Genomic DNA, 21,523 nt, shown 5'->3' on the forward strand with positions numbered 1-21,523 from the left:
ATATGGTAACAGTGTTTAAACTTCAAACACCTCATTGCCTATGAAGTAAAAAGTCAGCCTGATGCTGTTTCAAACATTTTATTTGTATCAACCAAATTACTTTTCAACCAAAATTACTTATAGCCACAGGACTAGCTGATAACAAATGTCTTTCATATCTACATCACTGTAAAAAAAGTGCAGATTTTAATTATTGCCCTGTTCTTTGAACCAAGTTGCTGTTATAACTTGAGATGCTGAGTGCTGGGAAAAGCACTTGTTACTGTTAAAACTTGTTGAACTGTGATGTTGTGTGGTAAACTTTTTTTTCAGGCTGTGTTATCAAACTGAACAAGGCCATTGTGCTCAGAGATGAGACATTTGTTTTTGGAAGGAGGGAATAGACCTTGAGAAATAATGAGTTTTGACTAAGACAAATAACGACTGACAACTAGCAATGTGAACCTATCAGGTCCAACTGAGCATCAGTAAATGAGGAACCGTTCACAAACAGCCTGCACTGGTAAATGGTATAAAAGCCAAAGGCTGTCAAATTTCTTTACTACTGTCAGTGTATGGTGACCTGACCAACTAGAGCTTAAAGTTCAACTATCAATTCACTAGACTTGATGAATCATATTATCACTCACGATGTTTAATTAACTCTTCACTGAGCTGCAGGTAGAAGGGGAATATATGGTCAGCCATCTCAGCAGGAGGATCTAGCAGTCAACACTTGTTGATGGAGGAGCTGGGCTGAGGAGTGGCAGATGGAGTTCAACCCTGCCAAGTGTGAGGTTGCCCATTTTGGAAAGACAAATAAGAATGCGGAATACAGGGTTAACGGTAGGGTTCTTAGTGAGGTGGAGGAACAGAGGGATCTTGGGGTCTATGTTCATAGATCTTTGAAAGTTGCCACTCAGGTGGATAGAGCTTGTAAGAAGGCCTATGGTGTATTAGCGTTCATTAGCAGAGGGATTGAATTCAAGAGTCGTGAAGTGATGTTGCAACTGTACAGGACTTTGGTTAGGCCACATTTGGAGTACTGTGTGCAGTTCTGGTCGCCTCACTTTAGGAAAGATGTGGAAGCTTTGGAGAGGGTGCGGAGAAGATTTACCAGGATGTTGCCTGGAATGGAGAATAGGTCGTACGAGGATAGGTTGAGAGCGCTAGGCCTTTTCTCGTTGGAACAGCGAAGGATGAGGGGTGACTTGATAGAGGTTTATAAGATGATCAGAGGAATAGATAGAGTAGACAGTCAGAAACCTTTTCCCCGGGTGCAACAGAGTGTTACAAGGGGACATAAATTTAAGATGAAGGGTGGAAGGTATGGGGAGATGTCAGGGGTGGGTTCTTTATCCAGAGAGTGGTGGGGGCATGGAATGCGCTGCCTGGGGGAGTGGTAGAGTCAGAATCTTTGGTGACCTTTAAGCGGCAATTGGATAGGTACATGGATGGGTGCTTAAGCTAGGACAAATGTTCGGCACAACATCGTGGGCCGAAGGGCCTGTTCTGTGCTGTATTGTTCTATGTTCTATGGTCTAGCTGTATTATCACCAGACTATTAATGCAGAAATGGACCAAAGGTTCTGGGATCCTGGGTTTGAGTCCCATTACAGGAGAAATTGCTATCCTTACCTGGTCTAGCCTACATGGGACTCCAGACCCACAGCAATGTGGTTGATTCTCAACTGCACTCTGGGCAATTAGGGATGGGTAATAAACACTGGCCTAGCCTGTGACACCCACATCCTGTGAATGAATTAAAAAACACAAGGACTGATCATCCTTTAGAGTTCTGGTTATCTCTTATATCATTATTACTGCACAGCTGACAATGTAATGTTTTGTTTTATAACTAAACCTTGTACAGTAGTGATAGTTTTGACTTTATCTTGAAGGTACAATAAAATTCTACAAGTGGAACTTGTGTGTGCTTGTCCGGAGGGTGATTTTTCTCAAATCTCTTGAGAAAGAATCAATAAAAGGAAGACTAAAGTTCGCAAGACAATCCTGTGTCACTGACACACTAGAATGGATTTAGTCTTCCTTTTTATCCAGCATTGCATAAGCACATAGTTCAGGAAGATGATTCTGTTCCACTTCTAAAAGGAAACTAGAGATGGGTAAAAAATAATGACCAATTTCAACAGATTGCCTGCTGGCAGTTGTGACTCCCATGAGTCAGCAAGTTATAGGTTCAAAACCCAACCAAGAGCTGAGCACAGAATCCAGGTTGATACTCTCTGAGCAGTACTGAGAGACTGCTGCCCTGCCTCAGGTAAGGTACCACATTCTAATTCTACTTATTCTAATGGATTTTAAATATTTCACGGTACTACTACAAGTTGAGTTAAAGATTAGGATGAATTGTCAATGTCAATGAGATCTTGCAGTGCAAATTTGTCTAATATGGACTAGGCCAGACCACTCAAAACATTCTTAAGCTTGCAGCCCAGACCATAACTTTGCAATTTGTTTTGGTAAGTGTACAGTGACAATTACCTGGAATAAGTTAGCTAGGTTGACAACCAGGTTTTAAAACAGACAAAGATTTATTCACAAAGTTACGGAATGAAACAAAATGAACAGAATAAAGAACACCCACAGAACTCAGTCTATCCAAACTATACTTAATTATGCTTAATTAAGTAAAAATGAAACAAAGGCTTACAGCTCAACGTTAGAAGGGCAGAAGGAGAGAGTGTCTAGCAGCCTTTCTCCACATAATTCACTGCTGAACTGCCTCAAACTTAACTTTAGCTTTCAGAAGTGACCACTCCCCTTTCATTAGACAGGTCACTTCTAAAACATGGCCACTTTGGCTTGAAGTCTCATCTGTTTTCATATAAACAAAAGGCCTCTCAAAATCCTTTCTCATCTATCGATCTAGCCGCCTCAGAACGAGGAGCTGGCTTACGACCACTCTGAGGAAAAACCAAGGACACAGAAAAGGAACAGTATTGTGACATGTCCAAAAGGTGCCCCAAATGCCTACATAACTAGACTCATTGCATGTTGGCAGCAATGTATGGATGTTTTTGAGAAGTGATAAGTTTCCTAAACAGGAAGATTATTCTCTCAGTTGCGTTGAAGTTGGCAAGTTTGGACCCTTAATCTCCATTAATCACATACCAAAGGCAGACATAAAATTTAAGTAATGTTCTTCATACAATCACAAATCACTAAATAAACATTTGCATTTGTATAGCAACTTTACTACAATAAAATGTCCCACAGCTCTTCACAGGAGCAATTTTCAGGCAAAGTTTGATAGACTGACAAGATGATGTTAGGATATATGACCAAATGTTTGCTCAATGAGGTAGGTTTTAAGGACTGTCTTAGAAGAGAGAAGAGAGAAGAAGGAGCAGCGCTCTGAAAGTTAGTGCTTCCAATTGAACTACTTGGACTATAACCTGGTGTTATGTGATTTTTAACTTTGTACACCCCAGTCCAACACCAGCACCTCCAACAAACCATGGTTTAGGGAGGTAAGACCAAACCTGAGGGCCCAGATAGTTGAAAGTACAGCTGCCAATTATCGATGTTGATTTTTCAAGCAGGGTATATGAAAACGATATACATGACAAATATGAAATGTAATCATATTTCTCTCCTTACTGGTCTGCATTTTCTTCCTCCATGTCTCTTGCCTGTTGCTTCTTGGAGCATTGAAGCTCTGAGCTCGCCTTAGTGCTGCGACATAAAACAGAGAAGACAAATAATTGTATTAAAGAAGACTTCAGTGTGAAAGAGTCACTTAAAAATGATTGAAGTAATTTCTGTAAGGAATCCTAGGTAATATTCCTCAGCACCACATACAGAGTGTCGTGACCAAGTGTAGTCTTTGGGTAATGTAGGCTGGAAGCATAAGGAATAATTTGACAAGCGTACATATTTATCTCCGTTCCTAATGTGAAGTCATACACCTCCACCTTATTTTTATATTTCTAATTTGTTAGTCAACATTGATAAGAGGAACTGCCTATGTTAACATATCATGCTACTATTTCAGCCTCTCACCAGCAGAGCCAGATGAACATGTACACTTGTGAATGTACAAATTACTAGTCAAGGAAACGTTAAGCTGCTTGTAGTGATTGGAACGGGTTGAGCCAGGTCGACCTCATAGAATATGAGTTCCCTGATTGGGGCTGTTAACCTGGTTCAATCAGGGAGTCCTAGCTGACAGATATAAATAGGAGTGTCAGGGTTCTGCTCATTCTAGGAGTCAGCTCTGGAATAGCTGGGTCAGTGACATGTACTATGCACATATAAATAAAGGGTAACCCGGAGATTGATACATGGGGTTATTTCACTACTGACTGGGGTTAATTGACTAATTAAGTAACTGAGAAAATATAAAGGGATAATAAGTGGTATTAAGTGTGGAATGAGGTGCATGACTGAGTAGTCAATAAACTTTATGCACACAGACTTGGAGTCCTGTATTCTATTTACTCAATAAGCTTAGATGTAATTTGTCTATGGCAGCAGAGGATGGTTGCCTGCAGGGGAACATTATGAATTAAGAGTTCCTTTCAGATGAAAGGTTGCAAATTTGAGTTACTTTTGAGAATAATGGCTGAAACCAAGTGTTGAGTTATGATTATGAAGCTGAGTCATACGAGTGATTGAGAAATGAAGCAGGGATATGAAACAAAAACATAAAGTGCAAGAGAAACTCAGCAGGTGTGGCAGCATCCATAGAGAGAAACACTCTATGTTTCATGTCCAATGATACTTAGTCAGAAGACAATTACCATAAAACTACATCAGTAGTTTACCCATTATCAACTCATAGGTTAAAAATCCCACTAAAGGATACAGGAGTAAAGGGCTATACACTAAACATACAGAAGAAATCAGCAATAAATTTGATATCTTAACAAGTTAGAGGCAGTTTCCACCACTGCACATTGTGAACCTCCCATAAGCAAGATATATAAGAAAGTGGTGGCCATGGATTTGAAAGTAATGGATGAAGAAAATATATCACTTCACAGACCTTGCAACGAGGTTTAGTCAGCCTCTAACAACATCTAGTAAAGAGGAAAACGCTATAATGGGCAAGGCAACAGAGAAATAGATTGGAACTAAACTGCCGGTACTGGCTAAATTCCTGACTGACAATGTGAGGGAATTTCCCATTGAAGAGTTTCAGGGTATGTGTGAAAATATGAATTTTTGATCATGAACTCTGGCAGCAGAAACTCCCTTCAGTAAAAGATTGTGATAAAAGCAATCACGCAGTGAGAGATTAGATGCTTCTTAAAACTTTAGCATACCAACCAAGCTGCAAGTTAATATCTGTCCTGGTGTGGGCAGTGCATGGGAAGACCTCATTATAATCATTGGAGGCTACAGTCCATATCAATTGTTTTTGGGAGAAATCCAAAAATTCTATCAGGAATGAGTTATAATTTTCCAGCTTGGAAAGGAATTATAATTAGTTTCACTTTTTCTGAGCTTTTGAGTGCCCTACCTATAGGGACAGTTTGAAAAACCTAACAGCACTGCATAAGGGATTGAAATAAATGTTAATCAAGTGGATGTGGTATATTAGAAAAAAGAAGGCAAAATGTATGGAATGATCCAGGGAGATTGGTAGCACTGGAAAGACAGTAAGTTTACAACCTAGAAACCAAATTGTTAGGATGCATTCCTCAAGATTCATTGATATTATATACACTCTGGCAGAATCTGAACAAGCTGTAGGAAGTGACAAGACACCATGCACTTTGTATATACAGATACTAGACAAACATCAGAATCAGGTTTTGGCCCTTATGGCTCTTAAAGGGTTTGTTGTAGATAGACGAGAGATACAAACACGCAGGGCAAGCCTATCTTCCCCGGAGGACAACAGAAAGTAGGCAGAAAAGTACCATATATGCCAAAATGTGCCAAAGAATGGAAGAGTATCACCATTATAAGGAAAGCAGGAAAGAAAACATGTGCAAGATGAGGGAGAAAAGGAAAGATCCATGGATTTGCAAAATGATTTGGAGACACCAGGGTGTACAAAGTTATAAATCACACAACACCAGGTTATAGTCCAACAGGTTTATTTGGAAGCACTAGCTTTCGGAGCGACGCTCCTTCAGCAGGTGGTTGTGGAGAATAAGATCGTAAGTCACAGAATTTATAGCAAAGGTTTTCAGTGTGATGTAACTGAAATTATATATTGAAAAAGACACAGATTGTTTGTTAAGTCTCTCATCTTTTAGAATGGCCAGGTTGGTTTCAGTTCTTTCATCTGTAAATCACAAAACCTTTTTTACAAGTTACATTCTCAAGTGAACTTTAACAATTAGTATCATGTCGGCCCAGACAATGTATTGAAGGTGTTAGCTCCCTGTGAGGCTGTCTGTGCCACAATGGTTAGACTGATTCTAATCTAAAAAAAGGATTTACAGAATCTAATTGAATTCATGCAGTTTTTGAGCAAAGTAAACAGTAATTCTGTGTGTGTTTGGGGGGGGGGGCATCGGGGGTATGAGTGTCTGTGAGAGGTTGTGTGTATGTGTGTGAGTGTGAGTGTAAAGGGGTTTAAGTCTGTGAGAGGGTGTGTGTGGGAGTGTATGTGGGAATATATGAGAGACGATCTGAGTGTGTGTGTGTCTGTGTGTGTACGTGTGTGTGTGTGTGTGTGTGTGGTGCAATGGGGTCACCTGTAGTGTGAATGAATCCAAGGTCCCAGTTGAGGCCATCCCCATGGCCCACACACACACACACACACACACACTCAGATCCTCTCTCATATACTCCCACACACACCCTCTCACAAACTTAAACCTTTTTACACTCACACTCACACATATACACACAACCTCTCACAGACACTCATACCCCATGCACCCCCCACTTCACACACACTCACATACACGTATAAGTTTGTGGGGTGAATTTGTACTTGTAGAATTACACTACTTTGCTCAAAAACTGCATGAATCCATGTAAGGTTCTGTAAATCTGTTTTTTAGATTAGAATCAGTCTGACCATTGTGGCACAGACAGCCTCACAGGAAGCTCACACCTTCAATATCTTATCTGGGCTGACATGACATCAATTATTAAAGTTCACTTGAGAATGTGACTTTTAAAAAAGGTTTTGCGATTTATGTATGAAAGAACTGAAACCAACACGGTCATCTCATCTAAAAGATGAGAGACTTAACAAACAATCCGGGCCTTTTTCAATATATAATTTCAATTACATCACACTGTAAACATTTGTTATAAGTTCTGTGTCTTTCAATCTTATTCTCCACAATCAACTGATGAAGGAGCAGCGCTCCGAAATCTAGTGTTCCAAATAAACCTGTTGGACTATAACCTGGTGTTGTGTGATTTTTACCTCGGCAAAATGAGGTACAGATATGGAAAGCAGAGTGTCGTAGAAGATCTGAAAGTGGATCTCGATGTGAACAGAGTCAGCAACTTTGGAAAGGAACTCTGATTGTAGGACAGGGAGATTTTGCAGTTGTATAGTATTCCAGGTTGAGTTAGAAAGGTGAATAAAGGTCAGAGTTGGAAAACAATAAGGACTATGGAAATGATTGTATAGAGGTTTATAAAATCATGAGGAGCATGGATAGAATAAATAGGCAAAGTCTTTTCCCTGAAAGTGGTGTAGTCCAGAACTAGAGGGCATAGGTTTAGGGTGAGAGGGGAAAGATATAAAAGGGACCTAAGGGCAACATTTTCACACAGATCGTGGTGTGTGTATGGAACGAGCTGCCAGAGGAAATAGTGGATTCTCGTACAATTGCAACATTTAAAGACATCTGGACGGGTATTTGAATACGAGGGGTTTGGAGGGATATGGGCCGGGTGCTGGCAGGTGGGACTAGGTTGGGTTGGGATATCTGGTCAGCATGAATGAGTTGGACTGAAGGGTCTGTTTCCATGCTGTACATCTCTATGACTCTATGATTGGGAACGTAATGAAAATGAGAAGTCCTTACAGTTGAGGACCTTTTTATGCTTACAAACAAATTAGAAGGCAAATTGACAAGAAACATGTACCAAACTAACACCGTGAGATGGCAGGTATAAATATACGAGTTAGGGGATAGCTCGCCTTACCACATAGATAGACATAAGAATGAAAAGTGTTTCCTGAAGGAACATATAAGGCAAAGCCAGACTGTGGTTCAGGGTTTTGAAGACAAACTTGGTGATCAAAATGTTAGTGAGGTTTCCCTTACTGGAGGAAAAGTGACCTTAGAGACTTTCTGAGTTCTTTTAGCAGCACAATCCTGGCAATGTAAGTCAATCAATATAAAAACCAAACTTCTGCACGGTGAGACGTTTCAATGGGAGGTAATCTTTGAAACCACCTAAAGAAGTAAATGATATACAGTGCCCTTAGGGAGGGAATTCCAGGAATTTAACCCAGTATCAGTGAAGGAACAGTGATGTATTTCCAAGTCAGGATGGTGAATGGCTTGGAGGGGAACTTGCAGGTTGTGGTGTTCCCAGATATCTGCTGATTTTATCCTTCTAGATGGAAGTAGTTGTTGGTTTGCAAGGTGCTGGCTTAGGATCTTTGGCAAATTTATGCAGTGCTCCTTGTAGCTATTACACATTGCTGCTACTGAGCGTCAGTGGTGGAGGGAGTGGATGCTTGCGGATGTGATGCCAGTCAAGAGGGATGTTTTGTCCTGGATGGTGTCGAGCTTCTTTAGTGTTGTTGGAGCTGCACCCATCCAGGCAAATGAGGAGTATTCCATCACATTTCTGGCTTGTGCCTTATAGATGGTGACCAGGCTTTGGGGTATCAGGTGAGTTACTTGCTGCAATATTCCTCGCCTCTGACCTTCTCTTGTGGCCACTGCATATATGTGATGAGTCCTGTTGAGTTTCTGGTCAATGATAACTCCCAGGATTGTGAGGTATTCAGTGATGATAAAACCATTGACGATCAAGGGGTCATGGTTAGATTGTAGCTTATTGGAGATGGTCACAGCCTGGCATTTGTGTGGCATGAATATTTGGTTAGGGGAATGGCAAGTTCTGGAACAGAAGTCTTCAGTACTATCACTGAAATGTTGTCAGGATCCATAACCTTTGCTGTATTCACTGCCTCCAATCATTTCTTGATATCACATGGAGTGAATCGAATTGCCTGAAGACTGGGAACTCTGATGCTGGGGACCATTGGAGGAGACAGTAATGGGTCATCCACTTTACATTTCTAGCTGAAGTGTTATCTTTTGCACTGATGTGTTAGGCTCTTCTATCATTAAGAAAGGGGTTTTTGAGTCATTTAATTGTCCACCATCATTCATGACTGGATATTTATGGCAAGACTGCAGAGCTTAGGTCTGATCTATTGTGTGTGGGATTACTTAAATCTGTCTATCACTTGTTGCTTATGCTATTTGGCAGCTTCACCAGGTTGTCACAATGAGAAACTAGGTAGGCTCCTTTATGATGCACTTCCATGACTTTGCGCATGGAGATTTTACAGAACTTGAACAGTGATGAACGATAAAATAAAAATGGAAACTTAAAATTGGAACTCAGGTTTTGCAGGTTTTTAAATATATAGGCTTAGATATGAAGCAGAGTAAATAAAGAATAACTTTGGATCACTGGTCTCATTTAGAGAGTATTTATCACATCCCAATAAATCAGGCCAGGTTCTCAAAAAATGGTGGTTTTACATTTAGGGAGGACACAGACCGGTTATCAGGTTGAGGATCAGCCTTGCCACTGTAAAGGAAATGCAAGAGAAAAGAAGATTTCCAAAGTCAAATGGATCGATGGAAGTCACCACGTCTCAGTGTTCTTCAAAAACAAAGTTACCTCAAACAAATTGTTGGAAATCTTGGAACAGCGACATTTAGCGGGTGAGAGTTATAAGAACTCAAAGACTTGGGTTGTTTTGTGATGTTACATTTTTTGTGTTTTAGGGAAGATAAGGAAATATCGAAGGTTGCATTATCAGATTAGATATAGAATAGGAAATAAACATTGATTAATTTTCATTACTTTCTGTTCAAGTATTGTTTGTCTCTAAAAAGTTTACATAGAGAGAATAGGAGAATCTGTCAGTATAAACTGCTGCTGAATTAATTGACCAATGAAGTGTCTGAATAAATATAAGGGAAAACAGATAAGACATGATTAGCCATGTGACTGAGTCATCAACAAACTCTGTCCATGAGGCAAAGATGTCTTGATTTCCACTTCACCAACAGGCATAGATCTGAATTACATGAATTAAAAGCTTATGTAGGCCATTCGACCTCTCAAAACCTGCCCTAGTGCCTGCTAAGACCTGTTGATCTGTTTATGGCCGACACTCCACTTTGCTGCCAACCCCATAACTTTTGACTCTTTGTCAGGAATCTGACTAACCCGGCCTTAAAAATATTCAAACAGCCAGCAGCCATTTCACCCTGGATCCCCAGCACAATGCCCCCAATGAGAGAAAAAAAAATCATCACTGAATTAAATGGAAGACATTTTTATACTGCATCCCTCATTCTAGTCTCTGCCACTGGGGGAAGCATCCCATTAGTATTCACTCTGTCAATTCTGCATGTTATACGTTATAAAGAGAGAAGGCAAAATCGGATATAATGGTGTTACAGTTAAATAAAGGTAATTATGAGGGCATGAGAGAGGAACTGATGAAAATAGACTGGAAGCAGAGCCTAGCAGGGAAGACAGTAGAGCAAAAATGGCAGGAGTTTGTGGGTAAAATTGAGGACACATACAGAGGTTCATCCCCAAGAAGAGAAAGATTATCCGGGAAGGGATTAGACAGCCATGGCTGACAAAGGAAGTCAGGAAATCTATCAAAGAAAAAGAGAGATCCTATAAAGTGGCCAAGAGCACTGGGAAATCAGAAGATTGGGAAGGCTACAAAAACAAACAGAGGATAACAAAGAGAGAAATAAGGAAGGAGAGGATCAAATATGAAGGTAGGCTAGCCAGTAATATTAGAAATGATAGTAAAAGTTTCTTTCAATACATAAGAAACAAACGACAGGCAAAAGTAGACATTGGGCCACTTCAAACTGATGCTGGAAGCCTAGTGATGGGAGATAAGGAAATAGCAGGAGAACTTAATAAGTACTTTGCGTCAGTCTTAACAGTGGAAGACATCAGTAATATCCCAACAATTAAAGGGAGTCAGGGGCTGAGTTGAGTATGGCTGCCATGACAAAAGAGAAAGTGCTAGAAAAGCTAAAAGGTCTTAAAATTGATAAATCTCCTGGCCCCGATGGGCTACATCCTAGAGTTCTGAGGGAGGTGGCTGAGGAAATAGCGGGGGCGTTGGTTGAGATCTTTCAAAAGTCACTGGAGTCAGGGAAAGTCCCAGATGATTGGAAGATCACTGTTGTCACCCCCTCGTTCAAGAAAGGATCAAGACAAAAGATGGAAAATTATAGGCCAATTAGCCTAACCTCGGTTGTTGGTAAAATTCTAGAATCCATCATTAAGGATGAGGTTTCTAAATTCTTGGAAGAGCAGGGTCAGATTAGAACAAGTCAACATGGATTTAGTAAGGGGAGGTCATGCCTGATAAACCTGTTGGAGGTCTTTGAAGAGGTGACAAGTAGGTTAGACCGGGGAAACCCAGTGGATGTGGTCTACCTAGACTTCCAAAAGGCCTTTGATAAGGTGCCACACGGGAGGCTGCTGAGCAAGGTGAGGGCCCATGGTGTTCGAGGTGAGCGACTGATATGGATTGAGGATTGGCTGTCTGACAGAAGGCAGAGAGTTGGGATAAAAGATTCTTTTTCAGAATGGCAGCTAGTGACAAGCGGTGTCCCACAGGGTTCAGTGTTGGGGCCGCAGCTGTTCACATTATACATTAATGATCTGGATGAAGGGACTGGGGGCATTCTAGCGAAGTTTGCCGATGATACAAAGTTAGGTGGACAGGCAGGTAGTACTGAGGAAGTGGGGAGGCTGCAGAAGGATCTAGACAGTTTGGGAGAGTGGTCCAGGAAATGGCTGATGGAATTCAATGTGAGCAAATGTGAGGTCTTGCACTTTGGAAAAAAGAATACAAGCATGGACTACTTTCTAAACGGTGAGAAAATTCATAAAGCCAAAGTACAGAGGGATCTGGGAGTGCTAGTTGAGGATTCTTTAAAGGTAAACATGCAGGTTGAGTCCGTGATTAAGAAAGCGAATGCAATGTTGTCAATTATCTCAGGAGGGTTGGAATATAAAAGCACCGTTGTGCTACTGAGACTTTATAAGGCTCTTGTTAGGCCCCATTTGGAGTACTGTGTCCAGTTTTGGTCCCCACACCTCAGGAAGGACATACTGGCATTGGAGCGTGTCCAGCGGAAATTCACACAGATGATCCCTGCAATGGTAGGTCTAACATATGAGGAACGGCTGAGGATCCTGGGATTGTATTCATTGGAGTTTAGAAGATTAAGGGGAGATCTAATAGAAACTTACAAGATAATACATGGCTTGGAGAGGGTGGACGCTAGGAAATTGTTTCCATTAGGCGAGGAGACTTGGACCCGTGGACACAGCCTTAGAATTAGAGGGGGTAAATTCAGAACAGAAATGCGGAGACATTTCTTCAGCCAGAGAGTGGTGGGCCTGTGGGAAATCATTGCCACAGAGTGCAGTGGAGGCTGGGACGCTAAATGTCTTCAAGGCAGAAATTGATAAATTCTTGATGTCACAAGGAATTAAGGGCTACGGGGAGAATGCGGGTAAGTGGAGTTGAAATGCCCATCAGCCATGATTGATTGGCGGAGTGGACTCGATGGGCCGAATGGCCTTACTTCCGCTCCTATGTCTTATGGTCTTATGGTCTTATAATTTTTATATGTTGGAATAAAACAGGATATCACTCTTCCAATAGGTGTAGGCCTAACATGACCAAGGATAAACCCACTGCAACATTCTAAATCACTTGCTGTGCCTGCATTCTAACGTTTTGTGATTCATGTCCCAGGACACCAAAATCTTTCTGTACTGCCAAATCCTGAAATCTCTTTCCATTTAAATTGTCTGCTGCTCTTCTGTTCTTCCTGCCAAAGTGGACAAGTTCTCATTTTCCTATATTATACTCCATCTGCCACTCACTTACCCTGTCCACATTCCTTCGCAGACTCTTTATGTGCTTGTCATGATTTGTTTTTGTACCTGTCTTCAGCAAACTTTGTATATTTGATCTTTTCATCCAAGTTGTGTAGATTGTGGGGATGTGGGTTAGCTCAGTTAGTTGGTATGCAATGCAGAGTGCTGATGCCAACAACGTACATGCACTGGCTGTGGTTAAAAAGGACTCCCCTTCTCAACTTCTCCCCTCACTCAAGGCATGGTGACTCTCAGATTAAACTACCAGCAGTGGTTTCTGTCTAACGAGAGAGTAGCCCTATGATCTGGTGGGAATATGCCAATGCTACCCTGTGTAAATTGCAAATTTACATAGCCTTCATCCCTGTGACACTCCACGAGTCAATATCTTGCTAATTTGAAAAAAAATCCATTTATCTTACTATCCAAACATTTCTCTATCCATGACACTATATTAAACATGCACAACAAGCTCCTATGTTAAAGGCAGTAAAGTTTCATGAGGCACCTTATCAAACACCTTTTTAGAAATCCATGGACACCAGATGTACAGGTTCCCTTTTGTCCACGTTACTTATTACTTCGAGTCATTGAGTCATAGAGATGTAAAGCACGGAAACAGACCCTTCGATCCAACTTGTCCATGCCGACCAGATATCCCAACCCAATCTAGTCCCACCTGCCAGCACCTGGCCCATATCCCTCCAAACCCTTCCTATTCATATACCCATCCAAATGCCTTTAAAATGTTGCAATTGTACCAGGAGTTTGGAGAATGGTAATGGATCTTCTTTCTCCAGCATCTCTTCTTTTTGGTCCCTAGGATATAGTGCATCCTGGAGACTTGTCAAGCTTCAGTTCAAATAGTTTTCTCAGTACTCATTCCTTGGTAGTTGTTTTAAATACCTCCCATCTTTCTCTCCTTGACTCACAAATATCTGTCAAGAGTGTGGTGCTGGAAAAGCATAGCAGGTCAGGCAGCATCCAAGGAGCAGGAGAATCGACGTTTCAGGCAAAAGCCCTTTATCAGGAGGCCCTTCTTCCTGATGAACGGCTTTTGCCCATAATGCCAATTCTCCTGCTCTTCAGATGTGCCTGACCTGTTGTGCTTTTCGAGCACCACAATCACCACCATCTGCAGTCCTCACTTTCACCTTACAACTATCTGTCCTCTATGGTGCAGACAGACCAATAAAATATCTATTCATCTCTAACTCTATTTCTTTATTTTATATCATTAAGTCTCCAGACTCATTCTCTCGAGGACCCACACTCACTTTAGTTACTCTTCTTAAAAATTATTTGTGAAGACTCTTACTATCTGTCTTTATGTTTCTAGTTAACTTTCTCACACACTATGGGCGGCACGGTAGCACAGTGGTTAGCACTGCTGCCTCACAGTGCCAGAGACCCAGGTTCAGTTCCCGCCTCAGGCAACTGACTGTGTGGAGTTTGCACGTTCTCCCTGTGTCTGCGTGGGTTTCCTCCGGGTGCTCCGGTTTCCTCCCACAGTCCAAAGATGTGCAGGTCAGGTGAATTGGCCATGCTAAATTGCCCGTAGTGTTAGGTAAGGGGTAAATGTAGGGGTATGGGTGGGTTGCGCTTCGGCGGGGCGGTGTGGACTTGTTGGGCCGAAGGGCCTGTTTCCACACTGTAAAGTAATCTAAACTAATCTAATCTAGTTTCTTCCTCTTTATTAATCTTGTTGTCATTCTTTGCTAGTTTTTAAATTCAAGGGAAAGTGAGGACTGCAGATGCTGAAGAATCAGAGTCGGTAAATGTAGTGCTGGAAAAGCACAGCAGGTCAGGCAGCATCCGAGAAGCAGGGGCATGAATGTTCCTGATAAAGGGCTTATACCCAAAACGTCAGCTCTCCTGCTCCTCTGACGCAGCCTGACCTGCTGTGCTTTTCCTGTGCCACACTTCACAATTCCAGTTTATAAATTCTGCCCAACCTTCTGAGTTGCCATTAATTTTTGCAGGATAATGGCTTTTTTTTTCTTTCATTTTGATTGCACCTTTGACTTCCTTAATTAGCATTTCAGGATTTGTAATTATGGGATTTGTAACGTGTACAGAACCGTGTCAACAGAAGAAAATGCTTTACTATAATTTACTGATAGACAGGATTCCCTTGTTGAGAATCATAATACCAGTTTCTGACAGGACAGCAGTTGGTGCATGTCAAAGGTACTCCACTGGCTCAAAGGTGTTTTGAAGTGACCTGGGGTGTTGGAATGTTGATCTGGAAATACAGGTTTTCTATTTGTATTTGTAGATGCAGAACAATTACTTCGCCTGATGAGGGAAATTGAGAACAAGGTGATTTAACCTTATAATTAATGTCTAGGTAATTCTGGAATAAAGTCAAGGAGCACTTCTTTACACAATAGGTGGAAATGTGGAACTTTATTCCTCAAAATGTGACAGATGCTGTGGGCTTAAAGGCTAAAATGTCAGCAGGAACCCGCTCACGATCTTGATGGCTGCCGTGCTGCAAGTTAATGCTGGGAGCAATGTTAATTGCTTGAAGATGCCTCCAAATCTGGAGGATGTCCTGCCCTAGAGAGCAGCCAGTCAACTGAATGTAGTCCCAGCAGTGAGAAATGGATAAGGTGGCCACTCTTTGGGCTAGAATATCATCACCATGCTGAGGAGCCCAGCTGGGTCCAGGATGGTGTTGTTGATGAGGGGATTGATGAAGGTGAGTAGCTGGATTCAAAGGGCCAGGGATGACCAGGTGGAGATTGCTTCTGATGGTTCTAAGGGCCACCAAAGGTGATCACGCCTTCGCCAGACAGTACCATTAATGGACCACTATAGGCTTAAGAACGGGTGACAGCAAACTCTCTGATGCCTCCTCCACTTCCTGTAAAATTTCAGCCAGATCAGGGACAAGCAAGCTGCTCTCTGAATCCCACAACTTTCAAATCCCCAACGGTGCAAAAAACCCAGTCCTTCGAATGAGTGCATACAGTTCTTCATTTTACCACTAGATGGTAGTGTAGTACACTAAATGCTCACTAACAATGCTCACTAATCGGAGATGCCGGTGTTGGACTGGGGTGGACAAAGTTAAAAATCACACAACACCAGGTTATAGTCCAACAGGTTTAATTGGAAGCACACTAGCTTTCGGAGCGCTGCTCCTTAATCAGGTGATTGTCACTCCGAAAGCTAGTGCTTCCAATTAAACCTGTTGGACTATAACCTGGTGTTGTGTGACTTTTAACAATGCTCACTAAGCCCCTCCTCATTCCTGAAGAAGGGCTCATGCCCGAAACGTCGATTCTCCTGCTCCTTGGATGCTGCCTGACCTGCTGCACTTTTCCAGCAACACATTTTCATGCTCACTAACAATGTCTACTTTCATGAAGCTTTTAATCTCAAGACATCCCAAGGATCATTACAGCCAATTAAGTATGTTGTGAAGTGTAGTTGCTGCTTTTATTTGCAAATGTGGTAGCCAATTTATGCACCGTAAGGTCTCGCAAGCAGCAATACAATAATGACTAGAGCATCTGTTTCACTGATGTTGCTGAGAGATTAAATACTGCCCCAGGACACTGGGGAGAGGGAGAGACCTGCCCTGGTGTTTTTCAGAATAAAGGCAACTTTCTCATTCACTTGAGAGGGTTCCCTACTGAGGCAGAGTTGACACAGAGATGCAGCGGTGAGAGATTGTCCTCCATGGGGCTTCATTCAGAACTTCAGACTGACATTAAAATATTAGTATCTGTGTAAAAATGATACCTGTTCGACACCAATGCTACATTTCTATTCCAAATACACACTTAGATTGCTGCGAAAAGTTTAGGCAATAATAATTCAGCCTCTGCTACAATGTAGATGTGACCATTTCTGCAAGTTATATAGCTACAGTTTAATCTCAGTCAATTAATTAAAATCAGATAAAACATAAGAGGAGCTAAAGAAACCTATAGCACAGAAGGTGGCCATTTGGCTCACCATACCTGTGTTTGAAAGAGCTTGTGCATTAGTCCCTGACACCTTGATCTTTCCTCATAGCCTGGCTCACCTAACCCCAGCAAATATTTAACCAATTTTCTTAAACCAGTTCCGATTGAATCTGCTTCCATCTGCTTCACAGGCAGAGCAGCCTCTGTCATGACAACTGCATCGTGCCAAAATAATTCTCCTCTGGTTGTTTTATCACTCCTTCGCAACTTTCCTGCACGTTCCTTTTTGTTTCGAGTGGGGGAAGAGGGCTGATGGGGGGTTCCTGATTGACCATCCCTGACAGTTCTACAAAGAATCTTGATACAAGTATTTGACTGTAGATTCAAGGTTATAGGGTGAGTAGAAATGAACTGGCTACGGGATCGGAGTGGGTTGAGGGAGGTGAGGGAAAATGGAAACTAAGAAGGGGTTTCGCTGGAATAGTTGTGAGGGTCACAGGATTGCAGCATATATTCAAACACTAAGGGTATGGCTCTCTCAGTGTGAGATGGCCAACATCTAGCAAATCCCATCGACACAATAAAAGCAGTTTAATGACAAAATCCCTATTCAGAGGTACACATTCCACATTCCAGCCAAAATGAAAGGTTTGTGCAGGAGGGTGATTCTAGAAGAAAATGTCAAACTTTGACGCTGAGGCTTACCTTCCTGAGCTTTGGAATTTGGGTTGGATTGACCAGCCTGTGATTCCTCTTGACTGTGTGCCTGGTGGTGCCTCTGTCTCAGTTCCTTGTCCTCTGCTTCTGGTAAGGAGCCTCCCAGGGCAGGGGGGATCATCGCTTCACGGTCAGAGGGGTCAGAGTAAGGCTCCTCTCTCTCACCTTCAGAACTATCCAGGCAAAAAAACATGAAAAGAAAAGAAATTGGGAAACTGAATGCATTACAGCCTAGCTTTCAGTACAAGCAGCACAGAAATTTATACAGAAAGAGTGTAGATTCCTAACTTTAAACTGAATGTAATGAAATATTTTAGGATCTTGTGTCTTAAATTGGAATGAGTAACACAGCTTCAGCAACAGCATGTATTTATGTAGCACTTTTCACATTGAGTGTGTGTGCTCAGTTGGCTTTAATGACTAGTGTAGAATAAAGGAAACAGTGCATGCTCAGTCCCTGTGCTGGCTGTACAAAAACAAAATAAAAAAAAACTATAGATGCTGGGAATCAGAAACTAAAACAGAAATTATTCAAAAGGGTCAGTGGACCTGAAATATTAACTTTACTTTCTCTCCACAGATGCTGCCAGACCTGCTGGGTTTTTCCAGCAATTTCTCTTTTTGATTCTGTGCTGGCTGTGTTTGTTTGTGGAGGCTTCCTTGCTTTACCCTGTTGTTTGTTGGAGAGGTTTGCCTCGACTCAAACGTAACCAATTGTCTTTCTCTAACGCACAGAGGTGCCTATGGTTTTATTTTGTGGACTTTGGCTCCCCACCCAAATAGTAAATGTCCCCAGATGTTTCACTGGGACCTCACACCTTCTCAAACAGGAGACCTAAGGCAGCAGGTGGATGGGAAAACGCAACACGCAAGTTCCCCTCCATCTCACACGCCGACCTGACCTTTCCTTCATCACCATTGGATCAAAACCATTTCTTTGTCATCAGTTGGTCAAAGTCTTTTTATTGGATTAATTTGATAGCCATTCAAAAGAGTTAACACAATGGCCAAATGACCACCATTTTGTTTTAACGTCCTCAATTTTGGTCATGTGTTTTCTCACCTTATGATCGTTGTAAAAACACTGTGGTCTCCTCACTGACCTACATGGAGTTCCTTGGTTATAGTTGTTTTCAAATTCCTCCCTTTCTATCTCTGCAACATGCTCCAATCCTCTAGGATCCAAATCAAACCTCCATGTCCAATTTTGATGACAGTCATGCTTTCTGCTGCCTGTGTCCCTAAGCTCTAGATTATCTCCCTCAACCTCAAGGTCTCTCTTTCTTGTTTAGTTGCGTCAGCAAATGGTCTGCCAACATTTCTAGCTGTAATTAATGAAGTGTAACAAACTAGGCATCTATTATTTTGTAATGATGATTAAGGGATAGAGAAAGGCAGAATCCTTTGAAATAGTGAGGGGTGTTTTACATTCACCCAAGCTGGCAATTCGAGCCTCGATTTAAGATCATATGTAAAGGACAACACCTCTGACAATGCAGTGCTCCCTTAATACTGCAATGGAAAATCACCAGTAACCCTTGCACTCAGGCCTAGGAGTGGAATGTGAACATAATACCTCATCACCCATAAGTCAGTGTGCTATTCGCTAAGCTACAGTTGGCGCGCAAATCTCTCACCTTTGTTAAGACGTGACTTAACACCTAGCTGTTTGACTGAACTATTGGTTACCAATCAACTTTTGTGTCAGATTTTGTTCCGTGATGCGTTTATGAAGTGCCTTGAGACACTCACCATGTTAACGGAGCAATATAAATAAGGGTAGCTTTTGTTAACTATGTTATGTATATTGTATGAGCCATCCATTCGTTAGAGAACAATACAGCGCCTGATTTTTCCATGATTTAATTGAACAGCACGGCAAAACATGACTGAGGGGCAGAACGCACACATAAAATCAGAGCAGAAGTGGGGCAATTGTCCTCTTAATGATCTCCTGTTCCCATGGCCTGAAGCAAACTTAAGGCGAATCCATTACGTCAGGAAATAAAGGCAAAACATTTGAGAAAAGCTCCAGTTCAAAATCATCCTACAAAGCACCAACTAATATTTTTCCTAGTGTCTGCCACGCAGTGTTTAGAGTTACATTTCTGGCCTTCTGGTTCTAATCATCTTTTTATTAAAGTCCAATCACTAATAATAATCTCCTGAGGTCTGTACAGGCACGGAATCTGGGAGATAGATTTCTGAGGAGTAGACTCACCAGCTCCCAGACTGAATGACTCAGTTCTAACCTCAACTTAATCAGCAATGAGGTAAGCGCCCGTGTTAAATGATCTGATGTCAAACGAACCTACAGGCTATTGGAACCAGATCTATGTAGCTTCAGAGAAAAATCTGTGCTTAGCTCAGCTACCACAAGTTTCAACATGATTGCAAACGACTGAGAGACTGATTACTCTCCATGTCTTTCAGCTCCCTCTCCTGCCTGACACGAACACTCCTCGTTTATCTCGGCTGAGGACCAGCTCCAAAACACATCAAATCTGCCTGCTCCTGGGGTAGGGTACTTGCGTAGCCAACAAATCCAAAAGTGGGATTCAAACCCAGAGCTCAGAGGCCTGAGCAGAAGAAAAATCTATAGTGAGGCTGATTGCTCTGTGTACCCTGTACTTAAGACCTTCCACATTTGATGGACTTGTGATCTGGTATCAGGATGGCTTTGGCAATTGACAGCAGGCTGCTAGAATATTCAATTTTACAGCATGGGAGCAGGCATTTGACCCATCACAACTATATCAGTTCTTCCATCTCATTTCCCTTTCATTGTGCTACAAATACTTCCATTTTAACTTTACCTGTGAACATTACCATGCACTTTACTTCTAATGCACTTTCAGACTTTGCATTCTAAGTCATAACAACGCCATATTTAAAATCATTCTGATTCTTCTGCAAGTTACTTTGAGGTTGGTTTCCCTGGGCACTACCCTATTACTATTTACTCTATCAAAACCTTTCACAATTTTGAACCTCTCCATTAAGTCTCTCTGTTTGAAGGTTAACATTCCCAGGTTTTGAGGGGCTAAAGTCTCTCATTCCTACAACCATCCTCTATGACCTCTCCAAGACCTTGACATCTTTCCCAGAATTAGGCATAACACTCTGCTCAGGCCTAACTAGTAGTTTCAATAATTTTGGAGAACTTTCTTGCTCTCTGTCTCTGTCAATGAGGCAAGCCATGTTTGAAGAATCATAGAATCTCTGTAGTACTGAAAAAAGCCATACGGCCCATCGAGTCTGCACCAACCCACCGAAGAGAACTCACCCTGACTGATCTCCCCACCCTATCCCCAAAACCCCACATTTACCATGGCTAATCCACCTAGGTTACAGATGTCTGGACATTATGAGGCAATTTAACAGAACCAATCCACTTAACCTATACATCTTTGGACTGTGGGAGGAAACTAGAGCACTCAGTGGAAATCCACACAGACTACAGGGAGAACATGCAAACTTCACACAGTCACTTGAGGCTGGAATCGAACCCAGGTCCCTGGTGCTGTGAGGCAGTAATGCTAACCACTGAGCCACCATGCCACCTACTGGTATCCATTCACCCAAACTAAAAGTCTTGCACTTTAACTTGTTGATGGAAATCACACTATTTCGAAGAAGAGGCAAGTGAATTCTTGACTGTGTCCTGATCAACATTTACCCCTCAATGAACACCACTGAAAAATAGATTAGTTGGTTATTTAGTTAATCAGTACTCAGGTGTTGCATTTGATGCTGCATTTGCTTACAAATAAAACAGGGACAGCCCAGTCAAAACCAGTCACTGATGGTCAAGATTGCTTGAGTATTGA

At 41.8% G+C, this 21,523-nt stretch overlaps 1 protein-coding gene across 16 annotated transcripts in view; it reads right to left on the reverse strand.

Annotated features, from left to right (window-relative positions):
* LOC122557729 (F-actin-monooxygenase mical2-like) overlaps window positions 1–21,523 on the reverse strand; it is a 296,049-nt gene that overhangs the window by 51,058 nt on the left and 223,468 nt on the right. For all 16 annotated transcript variants that reach the window (XM_087996423.1, XM_087996422.1, XM_087996419.1 and 13 more), the window contains 2 exons: window positions 17,682–17,866; window positions 3,604–3,678 (listed from right to left, as the gene is read on the reverse strand). In XM_087996423.1, the coding sequence (XP_087852549.1) occupies window positions 3,604–3,678; window positions 17,682–17,866 (260 nt within the window). The remainder of the gene's footprint in view (window positions 1–3,603; window positions 3,679–17,681; window positions 17,867–21,523) is intronic.

Source organism: Chiloscyllium plagiosum, unplaced genomic scaffold (assembly GCF_037043375.1).
Source record: "Chiloscyllium plagiosum isolate Xiang-an unplaced genomic scaffold, Cpla_swu_hap1 HiC_scaffold_18, whole genome shotgun sequence".
Lineage (NCBI taxonomy): Eukaryota > Metazoa > Chordata > Chondrichthyes > Orectolobiformes > Hemiscylliidae > Chiloscyllium > Chiloscyllium plagiosum.